Below are 16,827 nucleotides of genomic sequence, written 5' to 3' on the forward strand. Positions count from 1 at the left end.
AGTGAAAGGCAGCCGTCCATCAGGTGCGACTGCCTCTGTCTCTGGTGGGGACTAGCATACATGAAATACCGAGTCTTGTTTATAGCCATCATATCACATTTGATTTAGGAAAGACTCGTGGTTAGAGGAGAAGGGATGTAAAAAAGCACTTCAAGTTCTGACAAGTTAACAAAGTTGTTAACATATCCAAGGGCCCATGGAATACAGCGGGAGTCAGGCTCTCTGGGCTTTGGCTATGCAACAGTAATGAGAAAGCAGCAGCGTCAGTGGACTGCTCTGCCCCCTCTGAGGGGAAAGAGCTCAAATAAAAAAATGCTCAGAAAACTACAGGTCCTCGTGGCACAGTGGTACATGCCTTTCGTCCCAGCACTTGGGAGGCAGATCTCAGTGAGTCTGAGGCCAGCATAGTCTACAGAGAGAGAGTTCTAGGACAGTCAGAGCAGCACAGAGAAACCCTGTCTTGGACAACAAAAAACCCTACAAGTTCTTGCTCCCTTCTCTGTGCCACACAGCAGCATCTGGGTGAGTCCCCGTGAGAGCAAGGACAAAGCCGGGACAGGGCTGTTGGATCTCCAGGGAAAGCCAGCAGTAGGTAGGAGCGCAGGGTCTCACTCCGAGCTTAAGTTCTCCGGGCACACATGTTCTTTTCTGCAAGGTGAGAAGAAGGGTCCTACTAGTGAGGCCTTCTACACTTTCACAAGGGTTACACATTCCGACCCCCTGGGAAGACATGCGGGACCACATGTAAAAGGTGTTGGTGGACCATCAATTATATTTAAAGACGTGCTCATCATGAAAAGGCCGCTTTTATACACAGGATTTTATTTTGCACTGCTGAAACAATTCCATTCTAGACCATGGGAGAAAAAGAAAGGATAAACCACCACAGAGCAAACGACTAAAGCTCTTCTACTTCAACAGGATTTCCATCTGGTAGATTTATTTTCATCACATCCCCTCAGAACAGACAGTAAGCTTACCATAGTTGAAAGATTATAGATAGGTTGCCACTGAAAGAAAAATTTTACACAGTCACTGTACATCAAGGCTGACAAACTGTCCTGCATGAAAAATATCCTTGGAAACCGTGTGACTGGAAGGGAACATTATTGTGTCTGGGGAAGGTAAAGAGGCATGGCGTGCCCTCGGAGTCACTTAGTGTTGGGGTTTCCGCTTCCGCCCTTCCTACCCACCACACTGTTTTTACCCAACAGCACTCATTAAGGCAAACAAATCCTTCTGTGAAGCTGTCTCAAGAAATTGTGGACAAATAGCAAACTTTTGGCATTAAAACAGGTTAACACACACACACAGCCTTTAGTAATACAATAAGCTTATTTTTCTTGGACTAGTGACAAGAGATGAGCATGCTCATTAGCGATGTCAAAAAGTTTACAAGTCAGTGTCCAAGCAATTCCTAACAATGCTTCTGTAGCTTCAAGCTCCGAACAGTGTAGGGTTTATGCAAATGCATTAGACTTCAAGCTTGGCAAATCACACCCAAGCAGGTTATTAAACTATATATACAGAAAGCAAATGATAAATACAGAATTCAAAGAGTCCTTCTGCTTTTCCTCATATCCTTGAAAACTGACAGACCTTCTGAGGACAGTCCTATCATATTAAACATTAGGTAACCACAGATGTTGGGAAACCTAACTACACAAACTGATTTAAAATACTCACCATGACTTTGTAGTGTTTAATACAATTCAGCTCGTAGTCAAGGGCACAAGACAACATTTAACAAAAATAATCACATCAATTGACCTAGAAATCAAATGCAAATAGATATGAATACAATCTCCAAAATCTGTCTTTTTAAGTGAACATTAACCATTTATTCAAAGTTATACAAGAATCTGAAGGATTAAAGCCTCCTGTGACATAAAGCCATTTCGGATAGTTTCATGTCTCAGCTGGGCACGAGGAAAGAGGGGGACAGAGTGCGTGGCTCCACTGGGCAGCTAGCCGGTGACAACGACTCAACAGCAGCCTCCCCCTGCCTGCTGTCCGCCTTGGTTGCCTGCGTGTGTTGCATTGGTAGCAGCGTGCTGAGGGCCAATTTTAATGCCATTTGCCTAAAGTAAAAGAGAACAGGACCGTAAATAAAATCAGACCCAACCAGGAAGTAGACTAACTAGATTTTTCTAAAAAATTCATCTAATTCAGAGTGATTTAACTTTGCCAAACAACTCTAAAAAATATTTCAGTAGATTTTTGAAACCAGGTGGCTCCTTGTTGTGAAAAGAGGGACAGAGAACAGAGCCTGAGAGTCTGTTACAGTCAGTGGGGTTCGGATAACGCTGCTTGCCAGAGTTTCATAATGAAGACATGTAATAATTAGTACAGGGGATGATTAATAAAGGGTAAAAATATCCGAAGTCTTTGCTGCCTGGAGGACGTAAGATCTTCCTTCTAGACAGCATTTCTGCTCCATGTTGAATCAGCTGTGCAGGCTCGGGGGACATGAGTGTTCTGTGTCGTCAGTAATTTCTATGATCCCCGAAGACATGGCACCTTGCCAAGAACCCACACACAGAGTGGTTCTTTCATTCATCAAACTCACACTTATGTCTTAACCCTCACTCCCTCAAGTGGATTTTACCTAAAAATATAACACTTTGAGAAAAGTAATACAGTAGCTCCAGAAATTAAGCTCTTAAGGAAACTTTGCGTCACAGTAAATCTCAGATTTATGGTGCTTGGCAGTTACTCTGCAGCAGTAGCAGCCTTGGGGCTTCTGGCACTGGCTCCATATTGACAGCGGCTGATGTGGTTTCTTTTCGCTCTTTTGACTCCTCTTTAATAAAAAGCATGCCCTATGGCTCATTGGTTCTGCCCCCTCTGGGCTGCAAGCAACTTCTTGAGAATCAAGAAGTCAACCTTGGCATCAGGCCAAATAAATAGCAAGGCCTGTTGGCTCCTGACAGCACATTACAGTCAAAGCCACAGAAGACGCAGCAAAGCAGTCAGCTACTCTAGGAAACCAGACAGAAACAGCATGTGTGCCCTGTAAACAGAGGCCCAGTTACTGTTCAGTTTATAGGGCATCAGTCTCTGAATGGTGTCACCTTTAAATTAACTCAAGAAGTACTGCCATGTAAGTCTAAACAAAAGATTTAAACCTGCGCTATTCCACATTAAAAACATTAAGTACTTTTTAGAAAGCCAAGGCATGCAGCTGATTGTCTCCTAAGTACAGGCCAAAAGCATCTCTTAGATGTCGTAATACAAATTAACAGCAATGGTTATGTGAAAGTCACAACATGCTCTATTTGCATAAACATTTTGAAATAAGGATAAATGCAGAGCGGGAGGGGAGTTTAAATGAAAATGTCAGCTAGAAGACATTCTCAATCATCTAAAATGTCACACTTTATCCAATCATGTTGACCAAGTTATGCTCAAAATAACACTAGGAAAGCCATGCCAACTATTAGTTAATTATTTGCATTTATTTGGGTATCCTGAAAAATGTGTTTTTGCTTTAATAGTCATTTCCACATTAGGAACTGCCATCTCTCCGGTCAGAAGAGAGCACACTGCACCAGTCCACAGGACATGCGTTTACACGCTGGGACGGCATTCCCCTGAGCATAAGCACATTTGGATAAATGCAGGTTTTCTTTACAACTAAAGGAATTTACATTATTCTTCATTGTTTGCAATGAATAGTCAGGGCCATTTCCTTTAATCAAATTTCATAAAGCCGCCCTCTACTAGAACATGAACACTTAACTGAACTATACTCATCAGGTAACATAGGCACCTACCTACTGTAATAACATGTACCAGGCTTTTAGCTACGGGATTGCTAACTAATGTGGCAATGAGTGATCAATGCACCCATTTTAGAAAAATTAAACAAACAAACAAAGGCTTCAAATACTAAGTAGAGTCAACTCAAAATTAATGTTTGGTCAACAATATTTGCATGTACATACCTCATTATTAATGTCAAAGACCCCTTCTTGGATTTTTTCATAAATTTCTTTTGCTGTGTTAATAAATGCCTGAAAAATAAAGTAGAGAAATAGGTCTGTATGATTCAAAGTCATAACAGTAAAAGAGCATTATATGAAAACTCTATGGGGGACTGAAGAGATAGCTCAAGGGTTAACAGAGCTTGCTGCTCTTCCAAAACACTTTTGGCTCCAGAACCCATGCTGTAACTCCAGCTCCATGGGATCTGATGCCCTGTGTGGGCACCCTACTCTAACCATGCTGTAACTCCAGCTCCATGGGATCTGCTGCCCTGTGTGGGCGCCCTGCTCTAACCACGCTGCTGATGGTGATGAAGAACTCCAGGGCACTAGAGCTGGCTCAGACGGTAAAATGTACTTGCCACAAAAACTTGACAATCTAAGTCTGATTCCTAAAAGGAGAGAACAAACTGCTGGAAATACTTTCTGAACTCTATAGAGAAGCGTATGCACACGCACACGCACACACACACACACACACTGTTCTCAAGACTATCATAACATTGGCACATGAAATTATTCCATATCCTTAAGACATGACAAAAACCATGATCATCTCAATATAATATAAAACAGTGGTCCTCAGCCTCCCTACACTGAGACCTTTAACACCGTGGTCCTCAGCCTCCCTAATGCTGAGACCTTTAACACAGTGGTCCTCAGACTCCCTAATGCTAGGACACTTTAGTGCAGTTCTTTTTTTTGTTGCTACTTCATAACTATAATTCTGCTACTGTTATGAATTGTAATGTAAATATTTGACATGCATCTCCAAAGGATCATGAACCCCAACTGCTGATCTAAGACAAGGCACATCTGACAGCATCCTCACTAGTGAAGATTGCAAGTTTTTCCTCTAATCTGAGGGAAGCAAGGATGCATGCCAAACCTCATTTGCATCATTAGCTCTGTTGTTCATAACAGCCAGAATACAAGAACAACATGAGCTTTCACCCCCAAGTGAGTGGAAACTAAAACGCGGGCTAGTGATGTAACAGACACTTAGCCATCTAAAGGACAAAGGTTTGGGCTACAATATGGGGACCCTTGAAAACATGCTGTGCAAAACACATAATTCAACCCCATTTCTATGAAATGTCAGAATGGCCAAAGTCATGGACAGAAAATACATTATTGGTTATTCACGGTTGGAAAAGGAAATGAGAGCAACTGGCAACTAGGGGATTTTCTTGCAGGAGGATGGAAATGTTTTCTAATTATTAGACAATGGTGATAGCTATGCAACTCTGTAGATAATTAAAGCTTACCTAAATGCATATTTGAAGAGTGGATTTTATAAGTGAATCCTATCTCCAAAGCAGATATGGCTAAGGAGGGGGAGAGTATCCTGATGTTGAGTATGTACGAGAACCCAAGTCAACGTTCCACAGGCATGCTTCTGCCATACTATGGAGTCTGAACGACAGAGTCAGAGGCAGGCCAGGAGATGGTGCAGCAGGACAGAGTGTTTGTCAGGAAGATTAAGCACCTGAGCTCAGTTCTGGGAACATAGTTCAAACCCCAGATGTGGTGGCCCAGCCTCCAACAGTGAGACCAAAGGGAGGTGCATCACCTGGGAGCTAATGTATGCAGCACAGTGGCAGAGACTCTTTTGTGTTCTCTCTCAATAAATCTTTAAAAGAGGAAAAGAAGGTGATTCCGATGGTAAAGGCTGTTCGTGTGGAACAGTTCTGCCCTCTCCTACCCAGTTCACTACTATACATCAGAAAATCAGTGTGAGTGTGAGAAACTATTCACAAAATTAAGTCTGTCAATTACCCACAAGTATCCTATGTTTATGTAGACTATTTAAGGTATTTTATGTAAATATTACCAGTGCTACAGAGGGCATACGAATTCTGGTAGGGTCTAAACTATTAGATTTGAGAGAAAAATAGATTAGAGTATTAATCAGTATTCTGCAGGAAGGCATCTTCAAGTGGCATCTGATGAAAATTCATGGGTTTCTTCCTGAACCACCAGTACAGATTTGATGGAAAAGCTGAGAAGCAAAGCGCTCATGGAGAGAACAAATCATAACTCCCCTCTTTTCAACACTGGAAACATTTGACTGCTGAAGTTGCTATCATAGCTTTTGTTTCCCAATTAACAGGACTGATACGTTTTCACCTTTAAAAGCCTTACCACTCCCCGGAGTAATCAATCTACTACAGCTCAATTACTATACCAAGCACAGCCCAGTCAGCAAAGAAGATCGGAATGACTGTGGCAGAACACAGAGGTATGAATATGCATAAATTCTAAGTGGCTGTCTGAATCATCACAGAGGGTCATGAGAATTTGCTGCAAAATGAGAAGAATTAATCACTGATGATCCACAAGGCATTTAGGACGTCAGCCTGCTTTTCATGTGTGTTCTGGCATTGCAGTGGTGGAAAATCGCCTTTCAGTCAACTAAGAACTGATTCGTATTCTTCAAAACCGTAGGTATCCCTATCCCTATAAAAAAGTAAAACCTGAACTTTATTTCTAACAACAAGCTGATTACAATAATGGCCTCAGAAACCTGGCTAACTTAATCAAGAGACAAGTACTCGTAAGGCTGAAATCCCTCCTACAGAGCACCACATATGTGCATGCCAACAATGCCAGACTGATTACAAGGTCCCATGTATGTAGGACACTATGTGTGTAAATGCTAACACTGTCAGACAGACTACAAGATCCTATATATGTAGGGCACCCACATGATGATGGAAGTTACAAAATAATCCCACACTAGTTCAGAATTATGTATAATAAAGGGGTTATTTATTTAGGGGAGACTCACAGATCACTGTTCTAGATCACAATCCTCTGCATGAATGGGGAACAGGAACAGAGTCTAACAGCTGGAAGCGAGAGTGAGCTCAAGCTTTACAGCAGCATTTATAGTATAAGAGACCATGCCCAAGTGGGCTGATATCTTAAAGGCTACTGGCTGAAGGAGCGGAAGGTGCTCGCACAGCACCCATGTGTGCATGCTAATGTAATTCCAGACAGACTACAAGGTCCTACTATGTAGGGCACCATGTGTGAGAAAGCAGTATTAGTATTGCTAGACTGAACTATGTGGTCCTGCATATGTGTTATAACTTCATAGAAACAAACAACTCTAACCCTAACCTAGTATACAAAGACTCACTGAGGTTAAGCAAACTGTTGTTTACCAACTCAACAAGAAATCATTTAAAAACTGGTATAAGAAAGCTATGCTATGTAAAATTTCTCTTTACCATATTAACTTTATTCCCTAAGCAGTATTTAATACTTTATTAAGCACTTTTAAGAACACAGTTGTAACGCATATTTGAGATGTACTTTATATCTGGAAGGCATGAAATTAATTTTCTTTGAACTGAAATACATAGATGGTTACGGATTTTTCATTATAATTCAGTCTGTAAATGGAGTAGTCTTTGGATAATGATACCTTTACTCTGTAATTCTGATTCCACACTGAAGACACTAAAATGCTTTCTACTTTTCTGAGTACAATATAGAGAACATTATATAAATGCAGTACTTTTAGATACCTCAAATAAAAAATAACATTTACTGTATATTATTAGGCAACTACTAAGTGGTTTTAACGATTCCTTACAATGTGGAATCGAGCATGACAAACGCAGATATCAGCACACCCATCTTAATCTACACAGCTATTGGCTAAAGTGGGAGATTCCCCCAAATACAATGAACATTAAACCGATACTATTAAGGCTCATTGGTGGTTAGTTAATAGTACTGGGATCACAGATAAAAATCTATCCTTTCAATATGTAAAAATTTCAGTAATAAGAAATAGACAATGATTTCATAATAATCTGGCTATTAAAATGGTAATTTTAATGGAGATGGTTCAATGGTTAAGAGCACTTGGTGCCCTTGCAGAGAACCCAGGTTCAATTCCCAGAACCTATATGGCAGCTCACAACTGTTTGTAACTCTAATTACAGGGGATCCAGTGTCCTCTTCTGACCCCTGTAGGTATCAGGCACAGACACGGTAAACATATACACATACATGCAAAACACTCATACACTTAAGAATAAATACATCTTGAAAAATTCTAATTTTACTCTTCATTTCTCTTCAGTTGTCTTGGGTATTTTCTAAGTGTTGGTTCATACTGTCAATCTGACAAGATTTAAAAATTACCTAGGAGACAAACCTCTGGGCAGACCTGTGAGGGGTAATCTGGACTAGGTTAGACTCTGGGCAGGCCTGTGGGGGTCATCTAGATTAGGTAGCTGAGGTGGAAGAGCCACCATGAACTGGGTAGCACCATTTCCCGGGCTATTGTTGTGAACTGAATAGAGGGAAGGACATACACACAGCTGCAGTTTGATTCCAGCAAGCACCAGGATTGAGCTTATAGAGCGGCAGGGCTGCCTCAAGCTTCTGTCTCCTAACACCCCTGCGAGAATGTACTTTCACACTGTGCGCCCGAATAAACCCTCCCTTCCTTAAGTTGCTTTTGTAAGGCAGTTTTTCCTAGCGACATGGGAAGTAACTACAAACTTAAACACTGTTTTTGGCTTTGTTCTGTGAGTCAGGGTCCCACTATGTAGCTCTGCTTGTCTCCTACTTGTGATTCTCTGTCCAGCCTCCTGGGACTACATTCATATGGCACAATGCCTGGCTGAACTGTACATCTCTGAGGGAAAATTTGTTTAAGACCTTACAAAGAAGAAAGGGTAAAGCAATAAGGAAAAACTGATACTGCTACTGGGTAAAGATTAGCCAAGAAAATGACGACAGATCCATTCACTGCAAACCAATGCCCTGCACATATGTGCTTATGAACACAGATAACTTCCTTACAGCCAGTGGATTTGGAAATCGGTGGCTCTCGTGCACAGACCACCCGGATTCAGCACTGGAATCTTGCACGCTCTCCATCACCATCCTCCCCTCTCACAGTCTTTGATTAATTGCTACAATTAGTCCTTTACATTCATGTTCTTCATGAGCTGTTCATTTTCTTGTCTTCTACCTCAGGCACTAATCTTTCAGCCCCTGGCAGCAGTTAGCTGAGTGGTACTAGAATAAGGCAAATTTTCAAGGATTGTACAGCCAGCACAAATTAAACATATAAACCACAGAACATGACGGATGCAGGACTGTGGGTGTGGCAGTTGGGAAGGAGCATGCCTAGCATACACACTACCCTGGGTCTGATCCTCAGCACCACACACACTGGGTATGGTGGTCCCTTTCATCCCAGCACATGGGTGGTGGAGGCAGGGAGATCAGGAGTGGAAAGCCATCCTTGGCTTTAGAGTGGGTTTGAGCCACAGACAGACAGACAGCCACTTGACAAACCAGTCAAGCAACCACCACCACCAGAGCCACTACAAATGGGACCTAGGGTCAGGTACAAGCTCAGGTAGCACACAAGCTGCTGTGCACTGCACACATCACTGACAAGGGCATCTGGTAAGTGTCGAGCACAAGATACAAACAAGAAAGGACATAGTTTCTGATGGTTGGGAGAATCTGAGCACAAGAGCTCACATTTTAGGCCAAGGCAGTTAAGAAAAGGGGCTTCCTGCATTAACTGATAGAAGCTGAGTGCTGGGCAGCAGTGGGTCCTAGCAGACAACATGCATAACATTCTGAGAGCTGACTGAAGAGAGGCAGGGGTGTACAATATATTTTTATTATGGCTTTACAGTTTTTAAGTTAAAACACTGAATATAAAGTGTCTTCAGCAGACTAACACTGATTTCCTGTGTACCATACTGCCACCTGGTGGGAGGACAGAAATGACACCATCTGCTAAGTCTGACTTCAGAAAAACTCTTCAAGTACCCTGAACAAATGCTAGAGAACACGGTGTTCTGCAAGCAAATGACCTGTAGTGTTCCCTTTGAGCTGAGAAACATGATGTAACCAAAACTGTTGTTTAATTTTCTTCTAAAATGCTAAAAGCAATTAAATGTATCAATTTGCCTGTGTTAATAACTAATAATTATGAAGTGCTTACTATGGGTAAGTCACTACACTGAGTATTTTATATAGCTTTATATTGTTCCCTAAAAGAAATTCAAATTATGTTTAGAAAAATTGAAAATTTAAATTTCTTTGAAGAAAGCTTATGGGTTTGGGATGTAATTACGCCTCTGAAACTAGTATACCATGTACAGCAGAACCAGGTTTTTCTGGTTCAAACTTCAGCACCATCCCCACCAGTGTGTGGCTTGAGATGCACTGCTCTACAGGAGAAAGGGGCTGGAGTCAGCAAACCCTGCAAGTACTGCAGAGTAAATGAGTGATGGGCAATGCTCTTCAGTCAATTAAATACCTTGATTAAATACAACAAACATTAGAAAGTGAATTAGCTGCAAATCATGCATAAAGTGAGCCCTAAAGAGTAAGACACACTGAGACAGGACAAACAGACATTGACAAGGTAGTCCTATAAAAACACTGGGCAAATTTTACTATTATGGAACTTAAATAGAGACCTCCTACAAATTCTGTAACTTTATCTGGAAACTGAACAATTTACTGCAAGAGGACTCAGAACACAGTGACTTTCAAACCCTAGTAAAGGCAGTGCTGCTGGGCTACTCTGGGATGAGGTAGAGGACAGACAACCACTGGAGGCTAGAGACAATCCGCCTTAGCTTCTTCCGGCTTCCTGCTTTTTCCACATTGGCCACAGTATTCTGCATTCCAAGCAGCAGTGGAAAGGACCCTTTTCTCCACATCCTCACTAGCACTTGCTCCATCCGTGCCATGAAGATCAAGACAGAGCACAGTAAGTCAATGTGCTCCTTTCCACAGTCCTAAGGGTTTCCCTGCTTTTCTAATTTCTAATTTTTTAGGTAAAATGAATATACGGGAGAAAAAGAACAATCAAGTAGTAAAAAGACTAAGAAGAAAATTGGGCAGTGGTGGCACTTGGGAGGCAGAGGCAGGTGGATCTCTGAGTTTGAGGTCAGCCTGGTCTGCAGAGTGAGTTCCAGGACAGCCAGGACTACACAGGGAAACCCTGTCTCAAAAAAAGGGGGAGAGGAAGAGAAAGAAGAAAAATTAAAACTACTTGGAGATTCCCAACCCTCCTCAGCTGAAATGCCTAACCCTAAGAAAACCAATGGCAACACACGCTGGTGAGGTGGGGAGGAGGAGCCTTATCTACCGCTGGTGGGCCTGGGAACTAGACAGCACCTGTGAAACTATTATTGGAGGTTTCTCAATACACTAAAAACAACTACGATGTGACCCAGCCAAAGGACTCCTGAGCATATCGCAAAGTCAGATGTACTTACTTACTTGTATGAATGTTTTGCCTACATGTATGGTGTGCACCACATGCATGCCTGGTGTCCAGAGAGCTCCGGAAAGGGCATCAGATTGCCTGCAGCTAGATCAGAAATCACTTAGGCGCGCGTGCACACACTCAGGGGTAGCACACATTACCAGTGATAGTCAACCATGGGTCTGAGGCCCATCTGTCTCCATCATTAATCAAGAAAATATACTACCGATTTGCCTACAGGCAATCTCATAGAGGTATTTTCTCAATTGAGGTTCCTCTTCTCCTATAACTCCAGCTTGTGTGAAGTTGACAGCAAAGCAACAAAGGTCCTTTTTCTTATTATTACTCGTATTATAATCTGCCATGTTAAAATTATAACTTGGAAAATAAATGCATGAAGCCGGTAGTTTGCTAACAAAGGCATGTTTATAATGAAGAAAGCTTCCCGTGTTTGTGTGTAATTAATATTTATGTATGTGTGTATATATATATATATATTTGTGTGTGTATGTTAGTATGTGATCCCACTTCACTTCTCCTCCATAGACACACCTGAGAAATTTTACCTTCACAAGTAAAATCTAATTTAGGCATAATAGGGCCTAACTTTTGTTTTCATTCTCTTTATAAATTAACTTGAAAGTACTGTTTAGGTGCTGTTTTAAATTTAAAATTCTATTTAAGAAAGATGGCCTCAGTTATGGTAAGAGCAAAACAGTTGGCTCATCAGAGACTATTACTAAAGAAAATACATACACATAGAGTGCTGCTGAAGAATGATGCTGGTGGTACTGCACTGAAAATGAGTACAGTAAGTAGGGGAGGACATGGGTCCTTGGACCAGCATCACGAGGACGAGTTATAATATGGAGGTTACTCACTGCAGCATCCATGTCAGAAACATCCCACTGAACAGAACGGATGCTGTCTTTGCTCCTTCAGGCAATCAGGGAAATAAAGCACTTTATCAAAATCATAGTCCTATTACAGAAGGCACATAAAACTCCTAAGTGTCATACTTAACACCATTTCCTAACTTAATAAGTGAAAAGTAAATTTAGTATTCAACAACTCATAAAGTATACTTTAACCTTTATAGCCTACTAATAATACTTTATAAAGGACTAAATTTAATTAAAGTCAGTTATTACCATTTTTTAAAAAAATTTATATTTTGTGTTTAAGTGTTGTGCCCAAAGAGGCCAGAATACAGCATCAGTCCCCCTATAACTGGATTGATAGATGGTTCTTAACCACCACGTGGGTGCTGGGAACTGAACCCAGATCCTCTGTTAAGTCAGCTGTGAAAAGATTTCTAAGCTGCAGAAGTTTAGTCCATTGTAACCATGGTGGAGAACATGACGGTACACTGGCCATGGTGCCAGAGAGTAGTGAGTTCTACATCCAGATCTGCAGGCAGCAGGAAGGTAGACAGTGGGCCTGGTGCGAGAGCCTGAAACCTTCAAGTAAACCCCAGAGACACGGTCCTCCAACAAGGCCACACCTAGTTCTTACAGGGGCCATTTTCTTTTCTCATTGTTTTTATTGAGCTATATATGTTTCTCTGCTGCCCTTTCTTCCTCCCTCCTCCCCTTCTGCCCTCTCCCATGATCCCCATGCTCCCAATTTACTCAGGAGATTCTGTCTTTTTCTACTTCTATGGGGGTCATTTTCATTCAAACAACCACAGTTATCACTAAGAAGCTAAATGTTCCCAACAAGGAACACACTATGTTTCTCCATCGACTTAGATCTTTTCCTTTATTAGTTTTTGAGGTTTTCCACACACAAACACTTACACACATATTTAGTTTTGTGTATGTTTGGTAATATGCACATATGGGTACATGTGAGTGTAGGGGGTCATCATCCTCAGTTGCTTTTCCACCTTATTTCCTTATTTTTTAAGCTTTTTTTTTTTTTGAGATGGGATTTCTCTATGTAGCCCTGGCTGTCCTGGTGTTTGCTATGTAAACCAGACTGACATGAAACTCAGAGATCTTCCTGCCTCTGCCTCCCAAGTGCTGGGAGTAAAGGTGTGTGCCACCATGCCCAGCTCCATCTTATTTTTTGGAGACAGTATCTCTCACTGAGCCCAGTACTCACTGATTTGGCTAGATTAGCTGGCTCCTGGGATCTGCCTCTTTTTATGCCCTCTCCAGCCCCCAAAACTGGGGCTGCAGGCTTGTATGACAGTGTCTGACTTTTCTATAGGTCTAATAATTCACACTCAGGCCTTCTGTTTGCTAAGTCAAGCACTTTACCCACTGAGCCATATGCCAAATCTGCTATACAGACTTTCAGGTTTACATCTAAGCATTGAATTTTTGTGTAATTATAGGTAGTATTTCAATTTGAAGTTCATGTTTCCATTGCTAGTATTTAAGAGAAATATAATTGATTTTTGTGTTTATCATGTATCCGCCAACCTTGCTAAACTACCTTAATAATTCTAGACTTTCACCTTGCAATTCCTGGAGATTTTCCCACTGATGTAATTACGACACTCACAAATACAGTTTTATTTGTTCTGTTCTGAGCTGCACATCTTCATTGTTTTCTAATAACAGTGTGCAGGCGAGGTCTTCCGTCAACATGTTCAGTAGAGCAGAAATAGATATTTTCCCCCTGTTCCTGAACTAAGGGGCATGACATTTGTTTTTTGTTTTTTTTGTAATGAAGGATACAATTAGCTATGTGATGTGTGTGTGTACACACTCTTTAATGAATGATTTGAGGAAATTCTCTTCAATTTTGTTTTCTGAGATTCCCCCCCCCCAAAAAAAAAGAAAAAAGAAAGAAAAGAAAAAAGTAAAATGCATGGGTGAGTGATGAGTTTTATCAGATGCTTTCTCTGCATCAATTGCTACGATCAGGTTGCATGATTCAATTTTGGATGCCGAGCAAGCACCAGTTATTTTAGAGAAATTCATTTGGCCATGATTGTATACATACATATATACATACTGTATACATGTATACATATTGAAATTCTACTTGCTGGGATTTTGTTGAGGACTTTTGTCTATGTCCGTATACAGTATTAGCCTGTATTTTTCCTTTACTTGTATTGTCTTTGGTTTGGTTTAAGAGCAAAGTTATTTTCATAAAATAAAAAGCAAAGTTTTACTTTCTGCTTTCTGGAAGACAGTCTAGAACTGGTATTTCTTTCTTTCTTTAAACATTTAGAATTCCCCAAAACAAACAAAGCAATTTGGCCATACAGATTTCTTTTGAGGAAGGCCTTTTTTGTTTGTCGATACAGGGTCTCTCCCTGGCTGTCCTAGAACTCACTATGTAGACAGGGACTTCAAATTCACAGAGTTCCACCTGCTTTTGTCTCCTAAGTACTGGGATTAAAGGTGTGGGTCACCATGCTTGGCTCTGAGGAAGCTTTTAAATTATGAATTCACCATCCTTAACAGTTTAAAGGACTTCTCAAATTAGTTACTCCATGAACTTCTGCAGAGCTGAGAACATGAAGCTCCTGGACTGTGGTGGCGGTTTCTACCCTTTTCCTAGACTTTACACTTCTGCACCGACCGTACCGGCTTCCCTAACAAATAATTCCACGTTTTGTCTTGTTAGGTTAATCATAGTGAAAAATATGCAGTCAAGAAACTGTAGCTCTGGCAAAGACCACCCACAGTTCAACAATTCCTGCTAGCACTCACAAGGGAGTCAGAAGTCTGTATTGGCTCGGAGGTTCCTACATTCTGGGTTCCCCAAGACCATATTTAAACCTCTCAGTGTCACCAAATGACTGTGGGATATGTAAGCACTGTTAGATATGATCACAAGGCTGAGGAGACAAGGGCTGAAGAGAGAGGAGCAGGATAGAGAGAAACTGCTTCTTAATGGTGTTGCTGGGCTGCTGAATCGTGTCCAGGAAGCACTCTATCTGAATTTACAGGAATGGGTGGGTTGAGATGGTTTGCTTAAGAGAAACTGGGTCACTTCATCTGTGTTGTCATCTCTATGTGGGTATGACTATTTACAGCACTCTCATATCTTTTGTACCTCAAGATCTACAGTAAGCCAGTCTTCTGTTTGTTATGGATGCTGGTAGCTTTGTGTCTCCTGGACAGTCTTGCCAGAAGCTTGTTAATTTTATTGATGCTTTAAAAAAAAATCCAGCTGTTTGCTTCACTGATTTTTGTTTTCAATAAGATTGATATTTTTCTCATATGAGATTATACTACACACCCCAGACTGGCCTTGAAATGATTATCCTCCTGCCTCAGTCAGGGAGGCATTTGCAGGTATGCACCACTGTGCCTAATTTTTATCTTTATTTTCTTTCTCTCTTATCTTGCACTGAGTTCTTAAGGAAGGAAAAAGCTTTGAGACCTTTCCTCCTCATGTGCGCATTCATGCTACACATCATCTCCTACAGCGCTGCTTCAACAGTTTGCCCTGAATTACCACACTACCGCTGTATTCACATTTAGTTCATTATGTTTTTGTATTTTGAGAGCTCCTCTTTGACTCATAGATTAGAGCCACACTTCATTCATTTACAAGTGTTTCCAGCTATGTATTTTGAGTTCTAGTTAAATTCTACTGTGATTAGAAATTATACTACATGGCTTCAGTACTTTAAATTCTATTTTTTATTTTATGACCTAGTATTTTGTCTACGGTCTGAAGGCCCTTAAAGGAGCTTACATTTTTTAACATTAACGTGGACACGACTAGTTCTCCTTTCAGTTGTACCAGTTTCTGCCTTAGGTATCTTAAGCTACGTCTGGTAAGTATAAAAACTTCCATGTCTTCTGATGAGCTGACTTATTATGGAGTATATCCCCCTTTGTCTCTGGAAATTATTATTTTTCTGATCTTATCTTTATTTAATTTGTTATTAATATAGCCACTTCATTTCTTTCCTCCCCATGCCCTCAAGACAGGGTTTCTCTGTGTAGCCATGGTTGTCCTGGAACTCACTCTGTAGACCAGGTTGGTCTGGAACTCACAGAGATCTGACTGCCTCTGCCTCCCAGGTGCTGGGATTAAAGGCGTGCGCCACCACTGCTCAGTTTCCACTTTCTGTTATCAATGTCTAAATATAATTTTCTCAATTACTCCAGTTTCGGTCTCCCTATATTGTTATATCTGAAGTTTCTTGTAGATGCCTTGTAGCTGAGATATATTTCTGAATTTTCTCTGCTTATCTCTATCTTTTGATTAAGTTTTCTATTACATCTTATTGACATATAAAGCCCAAGTCTATCATGTGCCCCCCACAAGAAATTCTACCATTATGCCAGTTCTCTGAAAAGCCTTTATTTTGAAATATTGTCTCCCCTAAATTATCCGAATTGACTGTGATCCTCTTGTGTCAGCCTCCCAAGAAGCTGGGATTATAGGAATACATGACCACACCCAACTTTCCTGCTTCCTTTTGATTTAAACATTTGTTAGACTTAAATTTGATTTATATATTGTTTCTGGTGTCTCTTTATAAAATCTTTCAAGTACAGAACAAGGCATTATACCATACATGCATTATCTACCTACTAGGGCCTTTGTTTTACCAAACCTAGTAAAGTTTAGAGACCTTACTTTCTGTAC

At 40.9% G+C, this 16,827-nt stretch overlaps 1 protein-coding gene across 1 annotated transcript in view; it reads right to left on the bottom strand.

The window, feature by feature from the left end:
• Positions 1 to 805: 805 nt before the first annotated feature.
• The window catches only part of Rab2a (RAB2A, member RAS oncogene family), a 64,147-nt gene continuing 48,125 nt past the window's right edge, over positions 806 to 16,827 (bottom strand). Inside the window, exons 7-8 of the mRNA XM_085677028.2 lie at positions 3,948 to 4,016; positions 806 to 2,081 (exon numbers count right to left, since the gene is read on the bottom strand). Coding sequence (XP_085533154.1) covers positions 1,986 to 2,081; positions 3,948 to 4,016 — 165 coding nt within the window. The 3' untranslated portion in view covers positions 806 to 1,985. The remainder of the gene's footprint in view (positions 2,082 to 3,947; positions 4,017 to 16,827) is intronic.

Source organism: Myodes glareolus, chromosome 16 (genome assembly GCF_982192425.1).
Source record: "Myodes glareolus chromosome 16, mMyoGla1.1, whole genome shotgun sequence".
Taxonomy (NCBI): domain Eukaryota; kingdom Metazoa; phylum Chordata; class Mammalia; order Rodentia; family Cricetidae; genus Myodes; species Myodes glareolus.